At 43.3% G+C, this 25,406-nt stretch overlaps 2 protein-coding genes across 13 annotated transcripts in view; both read right to left on the bottom strand.

The window, feature by feature from the left end:
* Positions 1-1,204: 1,204 nt before the first annotated feature.
* Positions 1,205-25,406, bottom strand: part of lmo7a (LIM domain 7a) — a 59,515-nt gene continuing 35,313 nt past the window's right edge. For 3 of the 12 annotated variants that reach the window (XM_017302068.1, XM_017302082.1, XM_017302102.1), the window contains 23 exons: positions 24,965-25,211; positions 18,943-18,972; positions 18,201-18,315; positions 17,108-17,247; positions 16,125-16,791; positions 15,415-15,678; positions 15,032-15,146; positions 14,088-14,249; positions 13,023-13,201; positions 12,001-12,064; positions 11,025-11,081; positions 9,947-9,972; positions 9,054-9,164; positions 7,883-7,969; positions 7,001-7,458; positions 6,716-6,772; positions 5,735-5,790; positions 5,464-5,607; positions 4,180-4,363; positions 3,645-3,959; positions 2,408-2,516; positions 1,915-2,017; positions 1,205-1,825 (listed from right to left, as the gene is read on the bottom strand). In XM_017302068.1, the coding sequence (XP_017157557.1) occupies positions 1,803-1,825; positions 1,915-2,017; positions 2,408-2,516; positions 3,645-3,959; positions 4,180-4,363; positions 5,464-5,607; positions 5,735-5,790; positions 6,716-6,772; positions 7,001-7,458; positions 7,883-7,969; positions 9,054-9,164; positions 9,947-9,972; positions 11,025-11,081; positions 12,001-12,064; positions 13,023-13,201; positions 14,088-14,249; positions 15,032-15,146; positions 15,415-15,678; positions 16,125-16,791; positions 17,108-17,247; positions 18,201-18,315; positions 18,943-18,972; positions 24,965-25,211 (3,713 nt within the window). In that variant the 3' untranslated portion in view covers positions 1,205-1,802. Of the gene's footprint in view, positions 1,826-1,914; positions 2,018-2,407; positions 2,517-3,644; positions 3,960-4,179; positions 4,364-5,463; positions 5,608-5,734; positions 5,791-6,715; positions 6,773-7,000; positions 7,459-7,882; positions 7,970-9,053; positions 9,165-9,946; positions 9,973-10,703; positions 10,746-11,024; positions 11,082-12,000; positions 12,065-13,022; positions 13,202-14,087; positions 14,250-15,031; positions 15,147-15,414; positions 15,679-16,124; positions 16,792-17,107; positions 17,248-18,200; positions 18,316-18,942; positions 18,973-24,964; positions 25,212-25,406 lie in introns of all 12 variants that reach the window. The other 9 variants (XM_017302070.1, XM_017302085.1, XM_017302097.1 and 6 more) reach the window with 9 other exon arrangements.
* Positions 19,052-22,636, bottom strand: LOC108165752 (LIM domain only protein 7-like). Its single transcript, XM_017302111.1, has one exon. It carries the CDS (start codon positions 22,325-22,327, stop codon positions 21,485-21,487), a length of 843 nt encoding a protein of 280 aa, XP_017157600.1. The 5' UTR covers positions 22,328-22,636; the 3' UTR covers positions 19,052-21,484.

Below are 25,406 nucleotides of genomic sequence, written 5' to 3'. Positions count from 1 at the left end.
GTTGAAATGAGTGAAGTTATTGATCTATGGGAGTTAAACCTTAAAAACTGAAATAAAGGGAGTGAAAGTATCAAAATGAAAAAGATGATCAGTTAAGAGAGCAAGGTTTTTAATAAGTACACCTAAATGAGAAGCATCCTGCTTCCCTTTGTGCTCAAACACACAGACACACACACACTCTTCGATTCTGCTCTGTAACAAGCTGGCTCTGGCTTTAAAAGAAAGATCAAAAAACAAAAAAAACATGGGACACCTATTTTGGATGACTTTAGATTTCCCAGCCAGCATTTCAGCTGTGCTTGGCTCCTTTCAAAACTAAAATCTCTCTGCAATAGAAGCGCCAAGAGAGATCTAAAAAAAGAATCCAAGAATTTAAGACGTCCGCCTCCAAGGACTGTTTGTGCTTCACCTCAGAGAATACAGAGAAATCAATGCTCGGTCTAAGCTATTTCCTCAAAGTAAAATTGCCTGAATGGAGCTCATTTCCACTGTCTTTTACCTTGTATTGTAAATGCAATTGGGAGCTGCAGACTAAATATGGACGTTCACAAAATACACCTGCGGAAAGGCAGGAACAAAGGAATATGCGAGAGGGGGCTGGGGGGAGCCTATCAAAGTATAATCAAGTGCAATGCATGTGCACTGAATAAAATATGCATGACAAATTGGCTTTGGGAAACTCAGAGCATGCTGGCCCTCTGAACCTTAGCAAAGAAAAAAAAAGAGCTCATTGAGATTCCTTTCATTATGAGCATCGCTCTGCAGAGAAGCACAGAACAGGAGCGACAGACAGGAAAAAAAGAAAAAAAAAGAGGATGAGAGTAATGATTTCAGATACCAACCAAGAGGCTGGAAAACCATCGCATCGTATTCTAAAATATCATCGCACTAAATTACCTCGCAAAAGTATTAATAACCTCAGAACTTTTCCACATTTTACACGTTGCAAAAGTCAAAGGGATTACAAACTAAAAATGAAAAAGTGTGACGTCCATTTTTGTCTGTTTTGACTCAGAGTGAGCCGAGTACGAATTCCCTTTTAGTTTTTCCCTCCCGTCCTCTTTACAATCTTAATAAAACACACTGAAGTCTGTAACTGGAAAGTGACCAAATGTAAAAAAAAAAAAAAAAGTCAAAGGGTGTAAATACTTTTGCCCCGTATGCTTTTCAAAAGCAGAACAAAACACCCCAGACACGTCCCAACTGAGGATTTAGTCATTTATTTACAGAGTTATTCTTTGCCTTAATTCAGTACAGAATGACGTGAAGTCTTAGCATAAAAAGTGCGGTCACAGCAGGCCGTCATTTTCAAACACGATGCATCAGAGAATCCTAATGATTTCATTTCCTATGTCTCTCACAAATACAAAGCCACATACGCATGGAAAGCATACCTTCCCCTCCCCCCCCACCTAATGGGCAAATTAATACCACCAGACACGCATAGAAAAGAAGCATGATCCTGCAGGTTTCTCTCACCACGTTTACAAAATCTGTCTAAACGAAGTCGGAAAAGCAAGCTCTCCTGGAATCTCTCAGAGACAGATTTATGGCTAAAACATAAAAAAAATAATAACAATAATAATAATATATAATAGATAGGGAACGTAGAACATTTGTACAGTTATAATGCGTCATACGAGATCATGATAAAAGCAGATAACTTCTTTTGAAATCTTTATCTCATCAGTACAATTAAAGACACCAGAGGTCTGGCTTATTATTGCAACGGCTTTCACTTTAAAGTTCATGGGTTGTTGTCACATGTAGTCTCCTCGTCGATCTGCTGCAGCACGCCTGCATCACATGGATGTTGGCTGGCTAGCTAAAAAAAACAAAACAAAACAAAAATGGAACATCGTAATTTAATGTAAAAGAAAAACGAATGTGGCACGAACCAGATCGATTTCTTACTTTTGACTCGCATGTAGCAGGTGTTACAGAAGAGTTGCTTGTTTCGTATTCTGACTTCGGCCCCGGCCTCCGTGCCTCCGAGGTCGGACTTGCAGTCGATGCACTGTGTGGGTTTAGAGAGAGAGAGAGGAGAGGTAAAGAGAGCCACAGAGGCTGTGATGTGGACAGACAGACAGACAGACAGACCGAAGGCCGTATTCATTCAAACACAAATGATTGGAGTAGTCGCAGGACATGCATCACGACAGAAAGTAACAACACGGGTGCAGGAGATCAGATCTGATTGAAGGTCAAAGTCCCCGGATAAGTAGAGAGCTAAAAAGTTTGAGCTGCTGGGAAGAAATCAGGATATTCCCCCGAATCCCCCAGCCCACCAGAGTTAATAGAACGAGGAAAACAAGTTCAGATCGACCGAGTTAGTCTGTGAAGATCAGCAAACAAAGGCGTGCAGACGACACTCTCCGCCGTGGCGAAAGGAGTCCCCGGCTCTCACCTTGAAACAGCCCAAATGATAACAGAGCCCCAGGGACTCGATGATCATGGCTGCTCCCTTTCCCAGCGGGGTGTCACAGAACGTGCAGGTTTTCCTGCCACTCACTGACCTGGGTCACAGAATCCACAGCTGTGATTTTTAGAGCCGAAGCACACATGCGACGAGGCATGTGTGACTACATGCACACACACACACACACACACACACACACACACACACACACACACACACACACACACACACACACACACACACACACACACACAAAACACACATTTACACTGAATCCTGCATGATTTTTTTCAGGAGGGCCGGACGATGCAGAGCTAAAGTTTTATCACAATATTTTGTGGTAACCATAAAAGTGATTATAAGAACTATTTATTACTAATTTTTTAGGCGACTTTATGGCTGTGACTGCATGACGCAACAATCATAGCAGCAATAGTCACATAAATAACTGCGACTTGTGTCGCTATAGTTCCCACATTAAGTGCATTTAGTCACATTTTAAAATTTATTGGTATTTATTGATACTTTCATTAAACAAACAGGGGAGAAAATACCAATCCCAACAATATGGACAGTTTTGGGTGATTTTAAACATCGTTAATTGGAGTTTATTGTGACAAGAACGAATCTAAATTCTTAACTTGGAGAAATTGTATCAAAATAAATGATAAGCAATGCGATAAATACATGTGACCAAGACTGGCCTGTTGATTGTCTTGCTGTCGATCCAGAACCATCTTTTTAAAGAACTAGAGAAGTGAATTCAGCTGTAAAGTCATCTTTTACAGTGCTGAAGCTCATTTTCACTTATTAGCATTTACGTTCAAGTATTAATTAGCTTCATTAGAGGTGAAGCTGATGGATCTGTGGTTTGAAACTCATTCTTAATTGTCACGTCCACTTTGTGGAATGCAACCGTACCTCAGCATAATGCTGCCACCAACATACTTCACTTTGTACATTTTTAGATTAGAAAACCTCACTTTGACTCCTCCAAATATTCAACTTACCGTAGCCAAATAAGTCAAACCATAAAACCTTTCCCCAGAAGATACTTGGCTCCCCCATGCAGACTTAGCAAATAACCAGAAGTACATCAAGGAGAAAGATCCAGAATACCCTCAGCAACCACTCATCACCTCACAGATATAACACATACAACCCAAAGTCAGGGAAAGGCAGGTTCCTGGGGGCCTTAGGAAACCGGCGCGTTTGGCCTTGTTACCTGTTCCGCTGCTGATAGGCGTCAGGTGCGGGCTCCGGAGAGGTGATTGGTGACGGAGTGGTATGGGAGGAGGACGGACGGGACCAAGGGGCCGGGTAGGTTCCTGCCCCACCATGGAGGGAGCCCGAGGAGAAGGAGGGGGGCAGGGTGGAGGAGCCTGGCCGGCGGGGCCCCGAAGCGCCAGTGTAAAAAGAAGAGCTGCCAGAGTAGCCAGAATACGGCCGAGAGTAGTTTGAGGCAAAAGAGCTGCTTCTGGGAGTCCAGGATGAACGCCGAGAGTCGTAGGAGGAGTCCAAGTTGTCAAGAGATTCCCCTCTGTAAAGCCAACCCACACACCACACAACCCCTCCATTAAAGGATGTTAGTTGAAGAAGCAAAAACCATCTGACCACCAACCGCTTTCAGGTTTTCTAACAAAACGTGCCAAATCAGTGTCAGTGTGGCAGCCAGATGGTTAGACGTTTCCGCTTCAGGGCCCGGGGCTGTTAGTAAAAGTACAGAACCAACCAGTAACCGGGACGGACGAGGTGTCTACCTGCGCATAGGCGGCACGTCGCCGTCCCTGTTGACGGCCGGGCCGACAGAACGCTGGCGGATCCAGCTGCTGTCCGTCAGCAGCGGTGTCTTCTTCTTCATCTCATTCAGGATCTGCTGGCGCTCCAGCTCGGCCTGCGACAGCGACTGCTGACTCTTCCCATCTGGAGTTGAGCTTCCCATCGCTGAACCAGAGAGGAAAGAGAAACAGTGTAATTATGCTGGGTGAAAAGAGCGTTTTTTTTTTTATTAGACTACATGTTTTTTTTATAAATATGAGTTTATTGTAAAACATATTGCAGTAATGCGCACCAAAGACGCTTGGCAAAAGTATTTATACCCCTTGAAGGTTTTTATATTTTGTCATGTTACAACCAAAAGCTTCAATGTCTTTCACAGAGACAAAGTGGTGCATAACTGTGAAGTGGAAAGAAAATATTACACCTTGTTTCAATTTCTATTATTGCTGTGTAATGACTTGCCAGAACTGCCTTTCTGTGCAACTGCAGTTTTTTTGGTCTGAATATCTCCACCAACTGTGCACAGATACTGAATTTGTTTTGTTCAATCATCTTTAAGAAATAGCTCAACTCAGCTAGATTAGATGGAGAGCATCTGTAAAAAAAATGTTAAAGTGCTTCCGATGATTTTCAGGTTGATAAAGGTCTTGTTGACTTTGACAGGGCCGTTCTCACACACAAATATGCTTTGATCTTCTAGACCGTTTTATGTGGATGTGGTTGTGAATTTAGTCTGTTTTTGTCTTGCATTTACCTTCATTTACCTCATGAGCTTCGCAGCTGATTCTCTGATTAATGCTCTCCTCGCCTGACCCGTTTATTTGCAGAAATGTTTGACAGCCTTGCATCATTTCCTTCCACTTCACACTTATGATTTACTTTCTCTTAAAATTCCTATTAAAAGCACTGAGGATTGTGGCTCTAATGTGACAAAACGCAAACGTCTTTAAAGGGGTATGAAAACTTTTCCAAGGCGCTGTTCAAATCAGACTTCAATCATGTTTGGGGCAAAAAAAAAAACCTGCGCAGATCTGAAAGTAATTTTATTGCAATCAATAAGCTTCTGTTCTGCCACACGTGCAGTAATTGAGTCACTTTTAGTGCAAGGCAGCTGATTAACGTCTCATTTAGTCAGTCAGATGCAAATCAAACAGCTGTAAGTTTTGATTTGGTGAAACGACAAATCAGTCGATCGTAATGGAAGGGAGGGACTGATTTAAAAAAAAAAAAAGCAGAGGCGGTGGAGCTTCCAGAATGAAGCCAACCTCTCTCTGCCTCTGCGTATCTGAGGGAGTTTCTCCATTCCAGCTCTGATGCAGCCTTCTGGCTTTGGTGGCGTTTTCTACGTGCGATCGTCAACTCCTCTTCCAGCAGCCTGAGAGACAAGTCCTCTGGCTGCCGTAGCAAACCTACGTACAGCAGGACAGGGCTCACACACACACATACACACACGCGCACATCTGCTGTGCAACAACAGCCCTACGGTGGAGCCGTTCAGAAAACAACCCGACGAAGAAACAAACGAGCCAAACTGACCTCTCCTCTGAGGCTTGTCGTCATCATCCAGCTGGGGAGACGACTGGGATTTTGTCCTGTCAAACAAAAATGTTAACGTTATAATTAGTGACAAATTATTAACTTTAAAGTGATCAATAATCAATAAAAAGCTATGGGAAACTGACAATTCTTGTCAATAAATTCTCCTACTATTTTCACAGTAAAACATGTCAAATATTTGAACGTTGTGTTTAGTTTTCTGACGGCAGACACTTTATTAGCATTTTTATATCGCAGACCTTCATTTAAACTCATTTTTTAAATTTAGGAAGCTGAAGTGGACAGCAGCTAACTCCAGTTCAACTACATTTAGGTGAACATCCACTTGTATGACCTGCAACACTTTTCAGTTGACTGTAAAGAAGCCTAATTACAAACATGCACTTAAACATCATAGGGAAAAATATTATAATGAGTTTAGGCTTTAATGATCCAATTTTTTTAAAGGTGGAATTAACAAATAGCATTTGTTTTAAACAAAAGTTAGGTGCATAAGTTTGAATTCAGGGGTCTTTTCTCCATCCCCACATGGTCAAAGTTGTAGTAAAACATCCCAATTAATTTGTGTAGTTCATAGTTCTGTATAGAACTGGGTTTTTCAAATTTGAAGACTAATTTGTCAATTTTTGGATAGTTTTCCTACAAAGTTTTGACTGTTAAATAAAATAATGGCAAAAAGAACTGCTAAGAGATTCGATGGGCCAACAGAACAATGGATGAAAAGACGACCAGGTATGTGGGCAGATTGACTGATGGATGAAAAAACAGATATACGGATGTGTGCGCAGATGCTTGGACGACTAAATGGACAGAAGAAAAGCTGAGTGGTGTGGATGGATCCAGTAATGCTTCATGTAAACATCAACCTAAACCGGTGTTAGTAGCCTGCGGAGCAAACAGCCACGACATGAAGCATTGTAAAAGCAGCGATGATGGGCTAATGGCAGCAGGAACACTGACCTGTCAATAAAGGACAGCGGAGGCTGAGCACTGTCAAAGTCGTGGGAGACAGCGGCCCTTTGGTGAGCAGCAGTGTGTGCAGACAGGTGGGATGATGATGGAAGCAGGGGGAGAAGGGAGAAGTAGAGTAAAGCACAGCAAACGCATTAGTTGCAGCTATGTTAATGCACAGGCAACAAAGAGCATCAAGTGACACGAGGATGTGTGTGTGTGTGTGTGCGTGCGTGCGTGCGTGCGTGCGTGCGTGCGTGCGTGCGTTAGGAGCAGCAGCACCACGGCACTGACCATCTCTGCTGCTCGAAGGCTTTCTGCCGGCGCTGCTGCTCCACCGCCTCCTGCTGCCTCCGCTCCTCCTCTCTCCTCCTCTGCTCCTCCTCCCTCTTTCTCAGCTCCTCCTCTCTCGTCCTTTGCATTCTCAACTCCACCTCCCTCTTTTCCCTCTCCTCCTCCGCCTGCATTGCTCTCCTCTTCCTCTCCTCCTCCGCCTGCATCTCTCTCCTCATCCTCTCCTCCTCCGCCTGCATCTCTCTCCTCATCCTCTCCTCCTCCGCCTGCATCTCTCTCCTCTTCCTCTCCTCCTGGAGTCGCTGGAGGTCCCGCTCCTCCTCCTCCCTCCTCCTCCTCTCCTCCGCCTGCCGCTGGCGCTCCTGCTCCACCTTCCTCTGCCTCTCCTCCTCCTCCCACAGAGTGGGCTGTTGGAAAGAGGAGCGGGGCGAGTGTGGGCTGGCGCTGTGGCTGTTCACCTGGAGAAACATTGAAAACGACACAACGGCCTTCAGCAGCCTCATTCCTCGCTGTGACATCAGGAGGAGCCACTTGTTAAATATTCTCTACAAATTCCCTAATATTAAACAACAATAATAATATTTTTAAGACTAAACTTAATAGCAATATTACCAGCGTCCACGTGACTAATCCTTGTTCTCGCCTTGCTTTCGGTACATCCTTTTATCTGAAATTGTTCTCCTTTTATAAAAGTCAAATACAAGACTGTGAGACCACGTAATGGTTTTATAATTACAGGACTTCTGTTCACTAAAGCTTTTTGGATACATTTAGACGAATTTACAGTGTGACTCATGACTAATTGCCTCCCTTTTAGAACAATCCAGACAATATTTCAGGCAGCAGTCCATAACTCATGAGAACTGAAATAACTTTCATTACCTGCTGGTGGCCCACGCTTGTGACAATCTCCTGCTGGGCCTTCAGCCACTCCTCCTGCAGCTTCTCCTGATCACGCTTGTATTTTTCCTGATGATTAGAAAGCGGTTTTATAATGCCAAACACCCTTTTTTCTTTTTTTTGTCTACGCAGCATGCAGAAATGCACCGTGTCTTGCAAAAATGCTTGAATCTCTTGAACTTTTTCATATTTTCTGACAATTACAAGTGAAAACTTGGATGTGTTTCATGCATATATTCATTCCTAGACTTTAAAATCTTGGTTACTCTCATCTGACCCTTTGTCTTTTCTGTTTGTTCGCTAGTGCTCTGTAACAAACCTCTGAGCTGTCTTGTAATGAGATTATAGCACCCACACATGGACTCTCCTCACTACTTTGGTGACTTCTGAAGGTAATTTAATTTAGAAGTATCAGAGTAAATAGGTTTAAATACATTTGCACCCCCAAATTTTCAGATTATTTATTTTAAAAAAATAGTCATTTTCCTTCCACTTCTCATTTATGAACTACTCTGTGTTGGTCTGTCACACAAAATACACAGAGTTTGTGGTTATAAAATGAGAAAACGTAACAGGGGTGTGAATACTTCTAGACAGACAGCCTGCCGGGAGGTTTGTGGATATGGAGGTCACCCATATCTCATGTAATCGTTCAGAGAATCCTGATCTGAAGAACCTATTAAACCTTGGCAGGATGAGTCCCGGCTCATCTCGAAATCAGGTCGTTTATCAAATGGCGATGAAGACTACTGAAACAAGAAAACCCTCTGAGATTTATCAGGAAATCCTCTCTCAAAAAATGTGTCTCTTCTGGCTTCAAAGAGGCTCTAATTATCGTGGCTATATAACACATACTTCTGGGTTCTTGAATGCTTTCTTGTTTGCAACACAAAATATTAATAATTTAAGTTTAATTTTTGCTTTGTTCATTTGAAGATTCTTTATTAGTTACAATCAGTACCTGAAACATCATAGTTTTAATTTTAACAAAGAAAACTAACACATAAAAATATATTAATTAAATAAAATTCAAGTTATAAACTTTATAACTTTGGTTATTATAATTTTTTCTCATATGGACCTACTTGTGTCTTTAATAAAGTTGATGATGTTGATGATTTATTTCAGTTCATACTGTGATTTTCCTACAAACCTGTAGGAGGAGCTCTTGTTCTTTCTGCCATTTCTCTTGTCTCTTGCGCTCTTCTTCTGGGTTCCAAGACCAGCGGCTGGAGGAAACTGGAGTGATTGCAGGAACAGGAATCTGAAAAAGAAAAAAGTCACCAAAAAAAAAAAAAAAAGAAACACAGTCACTACATTTAACCTTAAAAACAGGTGGTGTGCACTAGTTTTTTTCCATCTTGGAAAATTAAAATTCAAGTGTCTCTAACAGAAAGTAGGTCCTTAAACTTTGATTTCTGTAAGTCTGTCTGTGTTTGAAGTCTTGTTTCTTTTTCCTGAGAGGCTAACTCTCCGTGCCACAAAATGAGCCGATTTTGGCGGTAAAAAAAAAAAAAAAGTTTGATCTCTAAAAGCCAAAAAATAACATGAATTTCATTAATTTAGAGATAAAAAGAATTTGGTTGACATGATGTTTTTTTTTTCTTTCTGCAGTGACAGAAACAAATGAAACCTAAAAATTCAAGCAATCAGATGTTACAGCAATGAGTGCAATCAGGAGCGGCAGCGACCCATTTTTAGTGCAGCTGCAGAGGGATTATTAGGACCACACTGCACCGCAGGACGGCAGCTCAAGCTGTTAGCACCGACTTTTTAAGATGCACTTCTAAGTGTTGGAAAAGCATTCACATGCCTTCAACATTTTCACAACTTCTCGTGTTGCAATCAGAAAATTTTAAAGATTCTACTGTGTTTGATAAGACAAACCAACACAAAGTGGCGCATAATTGTATTGTTGAGAACAGTGTGTCTGGGCTTCATGGACACAGATTCACAGTGCCTGCTTTCACAGATGTTGTCATGGCAATCGAATAAACATAGCACAGATAAGAGAAGATTCCCCTCTGACGCACTGACGCTACTCACATCTGGCATCGCAGACTCCGATCCTCCTGGGAACGAAAAAACACCGAGTCAGTTCGAGAGGCATGCTCGGGCGGAGCGACGCAGCAGCACATGTAAACAGACAAGTTAACCCTGAGGCCCGAGAATACGTCCAGGCAAAATGGCTCGTTAGCGTTCCAGTTCAATTTAAAAAAGTGTTGTGTGTTTTAAAACGAAAATTCAAAGCAAAACAGTCATTAATGTTTTCACCAAGCCTCAGGGAACCACAGGTCAATTTTCACTTATTAGGATTCATCTGGTCTCTTTGTGGCAAATCACAAACTTATTGACATTTGCACCTCAGTATTTTTGAGAGGAAAATCAATAAACATGATCAAAGAAGCTTTAATCAGCGATATGCATGCAGCAGCAGCAACAACATAAGGAGCAGCAGACAGGCAGCCTGAAAGGCAGACAGACTCTTCGGTACGTGCATGTCAGGAATACCTAACACTTCATGAAGAGTGGAGCAATGCGCTAATCTGTGCAACACCACAAATGCAACAGGATTCAAGGGATGTGCTTTTGTGGTTGGCATGTTGGGATGCTGACATGCTGCAGAGCTTGAGGAGCAGCACACACTGCTTCAAAATGTAGCTAATGTTCAATTTTTATTTTTTTTTTTAGAGGGCGTCAAGTTGGACAAGAATATTACTAAGCTGTTCAGGTTTCATGTCAATATCCCAAGTTGTACCAAGCAAGGGTGAGGACTTCACTGCACACAATGAACCCTGTTTACCACAGAGGAAGACCAGCGCACTGACACTGGGCCCTGAGCCACCTGAGGGAGGGAAGGGGCACAGCACAAGGGTTAAGCTTTGACACCAGACAAGAAAAAGGGAAAAAAAATAAAAATAAAATAAGGAACCTTGGGAGCAGGGTCCCATTTTTATCAACACAACGAAAGTCTGAGACGGACAGGAAGACATGCAGCTCCGACTTGGAATTCGGACAGATAAAAAGCGCAGAGAGATCGGCCATCGGAATACACAGAGAAGTCAGAGTCAGCATTAGGAACCACATTCATCCCTTTCAGTCGCTTCTTCTCTTTGATTTTTACCTTGTTCAAAAAACTCTGATCTCCGTTTTAAGTTTTTCAAAGATATTGGTTCTGACTCTATGTGAGAAACGGAAAACAGGGTTAAGTGAGACACAGCAGAAGAGAGAAATTAGTTTAACCTGAGAAGAGTGCACTTACAGATGGACACAGATTTGTTGGTACTCTATGTAAAGGGTCATTTCATACTGAATAATCTGGAGACACTCAACCTTTGAATGGGTGTGTTCATTCAGTGGGGGAAAAATCCAACAAACTGCATCTTAAAAAAAGTTACAGATAGCACAGTTATTGCCACCTAAACATGAATGAATTAAGACTGAAACATAAATAAATGCTGTGTACCTATTTCTGTTTCAAAGGATGACAAACACTGGGAACGCTCTTTTCTGCTGGAAAAGTGAAGGTTTACTCCTAATGTGTCTTTCTACAGGATAACAACCCGAATGACAGGCCAAATCAAACCTGACTCAATCCTAATCCTTTTACCTTATCCATTCTGATCCATTAAGAAAGGGCCCAAGACTCTAAAATGGTCTAGAAAGAAAGACTGGGTAAACAGGAAGGGTCAAAGGTCTGTCAGTCAGCTCCATCTTATTGAAAACTCAGAACTGTGCAACTGGCAACAGGGAGATGTATAAATAATTAAAATTCTAGGCCATCAATAACTGTGCAACCTTGTTAAAAACAATTATTAATCAAAATGGGATTTTTTCCCTCTGAATAAAAGCACACAAATTAAAGGTAGCATTTCCCCACCTTTTTGTAGAAGGACTTTGTGGAAAAAGTGAACCTATTTAAAGGTTTTTTTCATATCTTTACAAGGTTTACCAACAAATTTGTCCGTTCTATTTCCAGCACACGGTCATAAATGACATCTCTGTTTAAGGTTTGTTTATTTTCCACGTCTTTGCTATGGTCAGAAATAGTCTCAGAGATCAGTTCCATAACCTTTCCAACTTTTAGCACTGCTCTTTACCTTTGTTCCTCATGGTCACTGGTTGATCTTGGAAGTCCCCATTAACTCTGTTTGAAGCCACATCCTGCAGGGAAAGGCTTAAGGTCATTAAAGCGTCACTTAATGAAGGAAAATACCAGAAAAACACAGAAAACGCTCTGCAAGTTTCAGCTAGCTCCATTGGCCCTGAAAGTTTCCATTTTTTTCCTTTTTATTATTTGCCCTCCCAAATTTTAGCTGAATGGGCACAAAGCGTTGGATGTACTACTTTAACTTGCTTTGTTGATCCAGTTATTAAATGTGGATCAGTACTACTGGATACGTCTCAACTTGTGAGCCATCACTTTTAGAACACTTGATGGATCCAGTTGAACTGGAGTGAATAATTTGATTTGTATAAGATTTTGAATTTCCAGCTGGCTGGAAATTCAAAAATCATATTTCTTTCGATTCAATAAATGCGTCATAGCTAAGTGTTAAAAAATTGCTCATTGTTGGCCATTTTCAGAATCAGTGAGGACAGAAATGTAAGAAGTTATAAAAAAACAACAACATATTGAGGCATAATTTAGGTTACGAGAGAGTCAGAGAGAACAAGCATTTCAGCGGATAACAATAAGACTTAATAGATTATCACAGTTGCTTCATTTTAGCCTCTCAGGATTTTGCCTTCTGTAATAAAACATGCTGGATATGGAAACTGGCAATCTATGCACACAGAGACTAGATTTGATAGTTAGCAATGCTAACTCCTGTGCTAAAGACAACTTAAAATGTAAACCGATCATTTTGTCTTTATTTTTGTCTGCAGTCATGTGACATCTACCCTGACTATGACTGACCAATCAGGTGTAAGGCTAGGGAAAATGTTAAAAATTTGGTTAATTATAGTTATGACAGAGAAATCGGTTGCGGCTAAAGCTAGCACTGGCTAAATTGCCAGATTGAAGACTGGCAGCAAAACTGTGATCACTGTATTCGTAGATAACATTGGAATAAAAACGACTTAAATTTACGTCAACCGAGTGGATATCGACACTTACCACCAGAGTGGGGGCCTCTTTAGCCAGCACTGATTCTGTGACGGTACGGGAAGTGAAATCCAGGCTGGAGTTGGCGGTCTTTGTCTCAGGAGGACCTAGAAGTATCGGATGATCCGTACTGGTCAGATTGATGGTCTTATGGCTTTTAAATGGCAGGGAAGGTTGATCTCTGTCCCAGTCTGCATGCAGTAAATGCAATGGCAATAAAAAAAAAATAGATGGTGTGCTTGAAGATAAACCCAAGATTTGTGCATGTAAGTGTATGTGAGTCCGTGACTCTGTCAATGTGAACCCCGGCATCCGGAGGCAGAATATATACACACACACACCACCACTATAAAGCAGGGGGACCAAGAGGTGCCGTTATGGTGTTATTGTAGAGAACAGCAGGCGGCGACAGAGAAACCACCTTCCCCAGCCATGCAGCCCAAAGAAGTCATAAACTCATACTGATTTATTAATAGGCTTTTACTAAATAAATTGACTTTACTAACAAGCCGTTTATGTTAGTTTCAGTGACTGTGTAGTTTAGCTCTGTTCTGAGGTGACACTGATATAAGTGAAAGACTGCAAAGACAAACAGCACAGGGTTAGCTCTCCAAAGGGAAATGTTTTATAGATACTAAAAAAAATGGACAGCAAAGAGAACAATGATCAGGAAAAAAAAAAGATGGAACATGAACATTTTTAACCAGCCAATTAAAAAAAAAGAAAAAAAGGGGGGAAAAGAAAATAAACCACAGAGGTGAGAACACACCCAGCCCTCCCTCAGCAGGTCCTTCGTCATTTAGCTGTCATGATATCATTCATGGCTGACTTCACAATAGTTTACGGACCAATTTAAAGTGTCAAAACTGTTTAGCGACGCCCAGAGATTAAGCGGCATTGTCAGTCCAGGAGAGTAACCCTTGAACCTTTCCTTCGTGTTCAGTCTCTTTGCTCTCACAGCAGTCAAACAAACAAACACACACGCACGCACGCACGCACGCACGCACGCACGCACACACACACACACACACACACACACACACACACACACACACACACACAGCGGAGATGACTCACTGTGCTGGCCGTGACGGCGCACATCCATGACCAGGCTGCCCTTCTGCAGGGCCTCCTCCAAGCTGGACTTCCACTGCTCGTAACTCATTTGTGCCACCTGGAGCCCGTTCACTGTCAGCACTTCGTCCCCGACCTGCAGCTGGCACATCTCGGCCGAGCTACCTGGAGGTTACAGGGAGAACGGGCTTATTAGAAGAAGGAACGTCATTAGAACCGACATCAGAGCAGTCCCAGCTTTTCCAGTTCTTCTGGTCCAGGGCTTCAAACATCAGTAAACAAAAGAAGCATCTTCAACTACAAGAACTGAACAGTAGATGCAAAGCGCACAGTTAAAATACCCAGTAGAAATGAGCAAACTCCACATTTTTGTTTGTGATGGCAGAACGTAGGAGGCTTTTACCGACACTCCCAAGCAACCAGTTAGCAGGTGCTGTAGATAGCATCTTACGGTTGCTATGGAGACTTGTCCTTTCTCCGTCCAGATTTCTTTTCACCTCAGTCACAATTTTCCTCATTGTGCGTGGCGGCAACATAAACTCCTACCCAGTTGTTTAAAATTTTTAAAACATTTATCTGACTGTAGAGATGAGTAAGTTTAAGGTTTAAGTTTAAGGTTTCATGAATTGATGCGATATGTCAGTATAGCTTAAAATACACGTCCTACTGTTCATGCGCTGGTGGGGAGCTGCAGCAGAAAACAGAGGCTCAGACCCAGCAGATCTGACCCATATAGACGCTGCCCTACATAAGGTTCTGGCATCACAACTGCAGTGGACTCAAAAACCTGCTAACGGCTAACAGGCGTCATTTAGCTGTCATGATGAAACAGAGCCAAAGCACCAGTGTCCAGTATTACCATGTGCTACTGTGAATTACATGCAAACACTGCATGGGTGACTTTTCATGTGAAAGGTTTGGGTTCGAGCTCAGCTGTGTTGTGTCACCTGGTTGGATGGACGTGACCTGAGCTCCCGTCGAGTCCCAGGCAGCCTGGAAGCCAAAGTCTCGACTGCTGTTGGGTTTCTGGTTCAGGCTGATTCGCATCTCACAGAAATCCTCCTGGAAATCACACAACAGCAGGTGAGTAATAAGAATATGGACTATCTTTCAGATTATGTCTATTTCTTTTTTTATTTGGCCAGAAAAGCTTCTGACATAATAGTTTGTTGCTCCATTTTAGTCAGCAAACAAACTGAAGATGAACTAATTTTAGTTTCATTGAATTTTTATTATAAAACAAACAAAAAAAAATACATCTTTGTTAACACCATCAGTCTGAAGCAGAGCTTTCCTTTTCTGATATTACCAGAAGAAGAAATCCCAGTACCTTGCTGGTTTCTTTGCCAGGAGCAGGACTGACAGAGACGTCACTCTTGACATGAGACGGGAGAGACCTGATGCTCTGAGTCGAGGACAGGCCCTTTGCTGTGGCGCTCTCCTCTTCCTCCTCCTCTTCCTCGCCATCGCTGCTGTGTGCAGAGCTGGACTGAGCCTCGTCCTCTGAGGTCATGTACTGATGATACCGGCTCGGCACTGACGCCTTCTTAGAAACATCGACGTTGCCGTTGACACCCTTGTGGGATTCGTCCGTCTGTCGAGGATTAACACAAAAAGAGTTGATCAGTAGCTGAAGAAGATAGCTAGAGCTACAGCCAGAGCTACGACGGCTGAGTCCGGCCTCCTTCATCTTCCTAGCGTACCCTGAGCACGTTTTGCTGTTTTATTATCTCTGCTGCTTGTACTTCTATTAGCACAAGACATTTTTTCTTCCACTCAACTTTTCATTAATTACTCTCAGCATGACTATAAACATTCGTCTTTTTCCAAAACCCATTTTCACATGCAATAGAACATTTGTCAGAGAAACTCAATTTTGTGTCCTCATTAGTTGTAATGAGGGTTTAGTTCAGCTCATCAAAATGAGCTGAACTAAACCCTCTTTGTGTAATGAATCTACGTAACAGATAATTTACTCGGCCACTACTCATTTATTGAGACGCACCTCTGTGTGCCTGGTACACGGTTTGCTGTACTTACCGTGTGGGCTCTGGAAAGAGAGGAGATGCGGGTCGGCTGGGTCCCAAAGGGCCTCGGAGCGACAACCGAGGTTAGCCGCGCGCTATCCGATCTCTGGTAGCTCCGGGGGAGGGAGGCGGAAACCCGAGACACAGCGGGAGGCTTGGGTTCCATCGAGCTCGACTGTGGTTGTCTGTCCAGAGAGCTGGAGGAGGGGGCCTCCACCCCAGTCGGCGCTCCCAACAATGAGGGCCTTGGCTCGAGCTCCTTCTGGGTGGAGGCAAAAGAGGAGTGGGGGGCTACGTCCCTCGTAGTCTTCTCTGTGTATTTTAGGACCTCGTGTTCCTCCGCTGGACTCTTCTGATAGGATGTAGCTGCTGGAGGCTGGTTGCTGGTGGTGGTGGTGGTGATGGAGTTTCTGGCTGCAGGACCGTCCACGGTTTCCTGCGGAGTGGGAGGTGAAGGCTGTCTGCGAGCACGTGGGGAAGCAACCGGGGGGTCCTCGGCTTTCAGAGAGGGCTTGGAGGGTTCTGGGGAATATGAGGGAACGTCGATGGTGTAGCTTCTGGGTGGAAGCGATCGGGTTGGTGCGCGAATTACGGGTTTCTCAAATAAGTTGTCGTTGTCGTCATCCAAGTAGGAGAGAGACGACAGGCGGCTGCCGATGCTGTGCTTTTTTTTAGGTTCTCTGCGGGTGGAAGGGAGGAGGAGAAAGGTGAGGGTAGTGAGTAGGAAGGGGGGCAATGTGCAAAGTTAAAGATGAGGAGGTGGGTATGATGCAAAGCGATGAGGTATAATAAACTGATTCCTATTTACACACTGAAGACAACAGTGCAGTTTCTCTTCAACAACACAGAAAAACATTTTTGCCCTTTATTACCTTAGTAAAGTATCCCTCCTCTGAGGGTAAAAAGGTGCAAAAGAAGAACAAACTCATTAAGCACCACAACCACCCTGATGCTCTACACTGATCAGGTGTGCTTTTTCCCCCCCTTTTTGCTCACCTCTCGTCTTGGATCTCCTTGAAGGACTTGGACCTGCCGTCGCTGCCGTACGTGACCTGCTCTATCTTCTCCCGCTCCTCCTTCTTCTTCACTATGTCAGAGTTCACGCTCCGGCGCCGGTTTTTCCATTTGCTCAGGTCCTGCGGAGAAAAGATATCCAAGTTCACCTAATGCGTAGCATCTTTGACACATCAAATCTCAGGGTTTGGATTAAAGCGACAGGCTGTCGTGGACAGCTAGGGGATGTGGTGGAGAAGTTGGGGAAGAAAAAAAAAAGAGAAAAAGGAAAAAAAAAAGAAACAGGGCTCCATTTGAAGGTGTTCTATTTGTGAGCCTGAAGCTCCTCCCGACTCGCTTCCCCTGTGGTTTGGGGACTGAGTGACCTAAATGCAGCTTCAGGACTCCATTACTTCGCGGTGACATCAATCAGACAGCAGGCAGGTACAACAGAGAGAACATAAAGACATCTGTCACGTGATAGGCGTTTTATTACTCATTAAGTAAGTGACAAAACAGGTACATAATTGTCATCACTTTCAAGAAAACGTTGTTCTTTTATTAAAATGAAGTAATTTTCTGTATCACAACTTCCCCATCGTTATTACATGACAGCAATATTTCATATTGAATCTGTTGTTGGGGTTGTTCTTGCCAGCAGGGACATTTGCTGATGAGAACAGTCAATAGCCAGAGGGCAGCACCGCACCAACCAGTTCCTGCCTCTTTGACTTCAATCCAAATGGCTCTGATTTCAGCCAGCAGCTGCAAGTCTAATCTCACAGATCATGAGCTCGTCTTTCACTTCAGCCTTATCTCTGCCAGAAGCAAACATCTTTCTTGTCTGTCTTGATTATGCAGAAAACTTATGGGAAAGATGGCTACAGGCGTGTGCTAGACAGTGCCCTTTTCACATCCTGTCACATTATAATTACCAGCTTCAGTGTATTTTATTGAAGCTAGTAATTGGGAAAGTGGGAGGAAAATGATTTAAAAAAAATAAAAAAATCTGAAGTTCACTGTACTTCAGTTTTAAACCCCTTTCACTTGGATAATCCTAAGTAAAATCTAGTGCCCATATATCAAATATACTCACATCCTGCCACTTATCTTCACTGTCTTTAATCTGTTCTCTGTACTTCTGAAGCTCTTCGAAGCGATTCTGCCGGATGATTGACGGGTCCACCTGGATGTCGCTTGTTGATTTGCTCCTGAGATGAAATAAGTGGAGGAAATAGTAAAAAAAAAAAAAAAAAAAGAAAAAAAGTCACCCTCTTTGCATTGTTAATCTCCAAAAAAACCCCAAAAAAACGTACTTCATAAGTTTAAATTAAAAACATTTTACGCATGCGTCATCTCTTACCATACCGCCATATGTGCAAATACTGGAAATCATGTTAGACTTTCATGTAACGGAGTTAGTATACACACCACAAAGACCAGCCAGGAAAAAAAATTAAACAGGTTATAAAAAATTAATGGGTTAATAAAATTTACGACTGTCATCCCCACCATCATGCAACAAAAGTCTCCATAGGGTCACAGTTGACAAAAAAAAAACTCCCTTTAAAGATGTCACACAAAGATTTCAGACCTCTAACCAGTCAAAACGGTCACACTGCAGTTTTTTATTTTATTTTTTAATTTTAAGAAAGAGCTTTTTGCAGCCCTTCATCCCCACCCTCCCACCCTGGACTCGCCCCTGTGTTTAATATTGCATGTTAAAAGTTAGCAGCAAACAACAGTGAAAACAGCACATCAAGAGGCATGGTGCGACTGGACAGAGGTCTGAGCAAATCCAAAACATGCCACATTTCTGGGCACCCGCGTCAACTCACCCATCAGAACTTTCTTGCGTTTGCTGCTGTCTGGGGGAACCGGAGAGAATCACAGACAACAAAAGTCATATTTCTGTAGGCTGTTTTTTTTTTTTTTTTTCCCCACACAGTGAGACTGACAGTACTCGGGTCCAGAGCTGGAGGCCAGGTGGAGACTCTTAATAAAACTCATTTGTATTTAAACCAAACACAAACATGACTCCACTTGCCAAAGTCTAAAATTTGCAGCTGCCTGCCTGCAGAAGATAAAGAGTGAAATAGCTGACTTGACAGTATGAATTGTATGGGCAGTTGCCCAGGGAAACATTAAAAAAAGGGAGGCATGGGTACATCAAGTAAAAAACATTACTTATCTGTCAAGTCTGCCCTATGAAAGTTTTCTATTGCAATGGATTGCTTTTTCTGTATTTTACGTAGGTGAACCCTCATTCTGCTGAGAAAAAACAAAACAAAAAAGAAACAGGCTTGCCAGTGTGCTTTGTGCAGAACTCTGGAATATTTAATCACACCCCATAATCTCAGATAATTTCCTGCACTAAAAGGCTTTAGTGGAGTGGAGAAAGCTTCCTAAACTCCACTCATGCAAGAAACAAAACTGACTCTACTGTATGGAGCCTCTTACTTAATAGAGATGTGTTTGGATTTCCCTCTAAGCAACACATCCTCTCCACAGACTCCATGATGCAAGCTTAACTTCACACATGGCAGCGAAGTAAATCCAGATGAGCTTGACTCAGCTTAAATGGTTGCATTGTGTGCCCAGCCTGTGGTGAAAACTTTGAGTTCTGCTCACCTAGAGAACGCACACGTCGCATGTACTTTCAGAGAGGTGGGGGATTTCTTTACCCCCTAATAAATGTTGGCGCACATTAAACTGCCTGACTTGTTGCAGTCGGGGCTACTGTATTTTGCATCTGCCTTGTCTTGCTGCTGCGCTGTGAGTTTCGCATGTTGGCGTGAAGCTCTTTTCAGCTGAACTCGGGGTCAGATTCACGGCTTGGGGAGTTATTCATCTGGTTCCAATGCAAAGTCATGGAGTTATTTCTTTTATTTTATTGATCAGAAATATATAGATGTACAATTTACAGGCAAATTCAGACTTTCAAGAAAACAAACTAAAGATGAAAATATATGGGACCAGTTTTTTTCATGAAATCCTTTCCGGTCAAGGAGAAGTTTGGGGGATTTTGTTCATGAACCACACCCACACGCAGGAGCAGTATGTTTGTTGCACAACCGGGGAGTTCACGCTGAAGGTAAACAACATGCACCTCTGAACCGTAACCCTTTTCAGAATAATAAAGTATTAATTCTCAATATAAGAGCAAACAAAATTGAAACTACTCATGGGCAAGGAAGACAAATGTTTTAAAAATATTCCATCATTATCATCGCTTTGGTTTAAAACCCTTTTAACAAGATGCCATTACTCCACACTGCTGGTCAGCTGGCTGAAAGAGGACTACGCTACCAAGACATCTGTGTCAGTGTAAATATTTTCAACCCCAAAAAGCCACAAAGTCAGTCTCATGATATTTTAAAACTACAGGTAAGCTATGAGCAGCTCATGGTCAAAAACATAATAACAGCAAAAAAAAAGTGATAATTTTTTGCCATTCCAAATATAATAAAGCTAGTCAGACAAATACCTTTTTAATAATGTAATAAAGTTTTTAATATCTAATAATAAACTGCTATATTGCCAGTAACAAAGCAAAAAGTTATTACTCTTTGGTTCAGAATTTTTTATTTTTTTTTAAATGTGATCACTGCAGTGGATAGTTGTGCAATGCATAAAAACTACTGTGTTTCTTGAAACTGCAACAATAAAGTAATAACTTAATCAACTTAATTATTGACAAAATGTTATTATTCTGAAGGACCTAAAACTTTCTTACATTATTGGAAAAATACTGCATTATTGCCTATGAGTTGATTGCCAAACTAATTATACAGCTGATAAAAGCTAGATCCATTCCTGCTACTCTATAAGGAGCCAAACGACAAACACACATACTATTCTGGGCAATAAGCACAAATTATTATTAACTTGAAAAAAATTAGCTAAATGTAGCTGGCATTTATTACTGTATTTTTTGCTTATGTCAATGTGTCAAAAGAAAAATGCAAAAGCATATTATTGCATTATAACCAACAGTAATTACAACAGAAATAATATGGTGCAATTTAACCAATTAGATTATTTTATGTCTTTTCATTTCAACCTTCTCGTGTAAATACCGTCAGACTGTATTTTCACTCAAAGTCACCAAACAGTGACAATGTGATACCAGAACATGTCAAGAACTAAATAGACTTTTTATACAGCAAATGTCAGTATATCTCCTTCTATGTGGCTTACAGCAACATGTTTTAAAGTGACCCAGTAAAAAAAAGTAGAAGCAGCGTTTCATTCTAAACAAGAGCGTGACTGGACAAAAGTTAAACCTCCGACCGACTCCACATCCATCAGAACTCGTGTGTCATCCGACACAGGGTTGGTAAATGGTACATGAATCAGAAGTTTCACATCAATATGCTTCTACACCTTCAGAGCCACTAGTCTTTCCAATAAAAGCTTCCTCTTGTATCTTAGCTGAGAGGCTTCCCTGATTGCCTGCCACCTCTGCAGGTCGCCTTCGCTACAGGAAGAAGGCACGGAGGGAGTCGTGCGACCGGCCAACGGGCCTCTCTGCTGACTCTGGTCGGAACAATCTCGCAGCTTCCGAACCAGCATGTCATCCTTTTCTGGCTGGAGCTCATTCTTAGCTTGATCCTGCTCAGCCGCGGCCGCTTCCCGAGTCAGAGGGCAGGGGGCGCAGAGGAGTCTGGCTTTGAGATCAGCAGGGAGGGCCCAGGGCTCCGGGACGTGCATGGGGGCGTAGTTGTCTGGGGCCCCCGAAAGCGCTCGCTGCCTCTGGGTTTTCTCCCTGCGATAAACGACATCGTCCTGCTCAATATCTGGAAAATCGTCTTCCTCTGCGTCTCCGCGAAGGTGTTGCTGTGTGACGATATTGAGCTGTGGCTCAGACGAGTGGAGTCTGCGCTTGGCGGGGAGCCGAGTCTTGAACGCGGCCAGGTCCGCGTTGGACTGAAACGACAGGGTCCGCCTGGCGAACATGTCATCGTTCTCCAAGTCCGGGTCAATACTTTCATAGTCAATGGGGTCCGGTGGCTCTCTGGGGTCTTCGCGCCCCAGAAGCGGCCACTTCTCACCTTTGACCAGTCTGGGACCTGAGGTGGGATCCACGGGGGCAAACACCAGAGGAGGGATCTCTAAAAGAGGGGGCTCTATCTTGGGGAGCTGTGGGGGAGGGTGTGCTTGAACATGAGGACTGCAGGGTGAGCAGAAGGAGAGAAAAGGATAGAGAGATGATGAGCGCATGCATGGGACCTGGATCGAGGTGCAAGAAAAGGTGGAAAGGGGACATTTGATTCACACAGATGCTGATCAAATGTGGTTGTTGCTCGTAAATGTATACAACCGCGAAATAATACCAATGCAAGTTGATTGCAAAACTGGGTAGAAGCTGTAATAAATTTATATACAGCTTATTTCCAAAAAAGGGGAAGCAAACTCCTTGTTAGAGCTCGTTAGGGCAACCCCAGTGGCTCAACTGCTCTATTAGTCGATTAGAAAGCAGCTTAAATCAGTTCAGCCCCATATGGAGTAGTGTTCCTTTAAAATGCGATGCTTTAAAGCGAACTCGCATCGTCACAGTCGTGCAGCTGTATCGACCTTTTCCCGACAACAAGGGTGGTTTGAGCCGGGGTCTCGTGTTTGTGGGAGCGAGAGGGGGAGGTTGCAGAAGAAGGGGGAGCGGAGGAGAACCAAGGACCAATGCCGCCCTCTGAGTCGTCGGACGAAGAGCCGGACCTCTGACGGCTACAGCCGAGAAGAGCAGGAAGAGAGAGGGACAGAGGAGGTTAGAATAGAGCAGAGGGAGTGCGATCGCAGGATAAAAGCAGGACTCATAGGAGTTCGGGAAGTTGTACTGCAAAGAAATGTGCTGTTAAATAAATGTAAAATATTTTTATATTAGCATGCAGCTAGTTAAAGAAAACTAAGCAAGAAGAAAACAAACAGCAATATGACTTACACCTCGCTAAAGTCTTCATACCCCTTGAACTTTGTCACTTTTTGTCACGTCGACTCTGACCGGAAAAGTATTCCCACAGCATGATATTGCCACCACCATGTTTCACTGTGGAGATGGTGTTTTTATTGGTGTGTGCTGGAGTTAGGAGGAGATTGGGTGCAACAAGGTGAGGAATACAGGATGCACTCCGGGATGTCGTGTTCGCTGCACCATACTCAATGGTATATGTGTCAAACTCAAGGACTGCGGGCCAAATCAGGTCCACCATAAGCTTTTATGTGGCCTTCTAGACTTTAGAGCTTTCAAGATGACTGTTGTGTACTTAAATATTATTTCATCAGTCAAATCAAAAACAGTTTTTATCCGTTTTCACATTCTATCACTATCAGCTCTTCCCACAGTTTGGTTATGACACCCCTGCTGTGTACTGGTTAGGTGGTTTAATTAGATTTTATTTAGGCATATCAGAGAAAAGGCGGCCAAATGTAAACCCAACCACAAAATCTTTATTTTATTTTACACTAAAAGTTTACGGTCGTGTAGGCAAAATGTGGAAAAAGCTCAAGAAGTATGAATACTCTTGCAAAGCGTTGGGTAAGCCGAGGTGTAGTTAACATGTTACGATTCCCTGTTGAATTTTGGTCCCCAGTAATGCGACACACACAGTCACCCCCCTCACACACCTGAAGCCTTGCATCTCCTTGTACCAGGGCCTCCTCTGAGAGCCCAGTTTGATCTTCTGTACATGAACGTCTTCTTCTGGCGTCCAGAACTTTGGTAAGAACTTGTTATAAGACACGCTGCTCGCCCGCTGCAGTTTGGCGCCTATCTTACGGGCATAGAGATCATCCTGGACAGGATCGGCATAGCCCACCTCATCATCATCATCCTCTTCAGAATCATCGCACATGTACCTGAACAGGCTGTCGGAGCACACGCCCCGCCGGTGGTCCACCCTCACGTGGCTGCGGTCGAGGGACTGCGTTTTCCTGCTTCTGCTGCTCAAAGGAGACAGCCAACCACAAGTGCCAAATTAAAAATCACTCGTTGTAGGAACCAAGCTCACAAAAGCCACGCAAAAACAAAAAGCACAGCAGCCTCAAACCAAATGATGTAAGGATTAGGAAACCCAAGCAAACACAAGGCAAACTGAGAAACCAATTTTAGGTCCTATGCCACAAAAAAAAAAAAAAAATTAAATTCCAACTCAAAGCCCACAATTGTTTTTTTTTTTTTTTTTAGAAAGAACAAACATGGTTTTACTGCAGCTTGAATCTGTAAATCACTCTCCCCAAAAACTCCATCAAACTGAAGTGTTTGAAGCTGTGTTAGAGGCAGAATACTTTGGGTAAAGATGTTGCTCATGGCTGCAATAATCCATGCAAACTGAGAGGAAGAGGAGCATTGGGTTTTTATCTCTCATCACACAGGCACATCCACACTGCATCTTCATGTTCTCTGACCTGTCGCAGGTCACGCATGGCTGAGTGGGGGAAACAGTGACCTTAGGCCAGGGGCCGCCTTTACCCCAACCCCCCCGCCCCCTTACTGAGGGGCTGACGGGCATGGCAAAGTTGGTGGGAGGAGCAGGGGAGGGACTGTGGAATCGTCTGCTTGCCAGATCGTCCAGGACGAGATCGGGGTCCGGTCGGTCTGGGTCCGAGTCACTTCCGCTTCCTGAACCATATTCCCAGCGGGGTTGAGCTGATGATGGTAAGGCACTCTGGGTGACATGGCTGCCGCCATAGCCAGGAGTGGAAATCCCTTCTTGACTAAGATCGCCATCCCACAGCATAAAAATTAAAAACACAAGCAACCATGCTAACACTTTTGTGAACTTTTGGCAACTAAACAAGCCAAATATTTTACCAACATGAACTAAATAAAGAACAGCACCTTTAAGTGGAAAAAAAACGATGTACCTGGTGAGCGTGGCTTCATCTTCTCCGTAGCCGGAGCTGGTCCAGCTACGCCGGCTGTCCTCGTTGCGCTCAGCCCGTTTCTTCCTCAGCGGAGCCGGCACGTAGCCCGACTGCTTGTCCTTAGTGGGCAGGAACTGGTTAAACTGGGCGCTGGCTTTAGGCGTGATGACTAGTGACCTGCGGTAGCTGAGGCTGTTCTTGTCAGCCATCCTGAAGATGGAGTCTGCCTCGGTGTCGCTGCAACAACCTGGACCGAGAACCAGGACAGGATCAGGAACCGGTGCGAGACAGAAGGAGGGAAAAGAGAAGAAGACAAACAAAGCCAGGATGTAGAAAAGAGTGAGGTTTGTGTGTGTGTGTGTGTGTGTGTGTGTGTGTGTGTGTGTGTGTGTGTGTGTGTGTGTGTGTGTGTGTGTGTGTGTGTGTGTGTGTGTGTGTGTGT

Source organism: Poecilia reticulata, linkage group LG2 (assembly GCF_000633615.1).
Source record: "Poecilia reticulata strain Guanapo linkage group LG2, Guppy_female_1.0+MT, whole genome shotgun sequence".
Lineage (NCBI taxonomy): Eukaryota > Metazoa > Chordata > Actinopteri > Cyprinodontiformes > Poeciliidae > Poecilia > Poecilia reticulata.
This window is presented reverse-complemented; position numbering and strand designations above follow the sequence as displayed.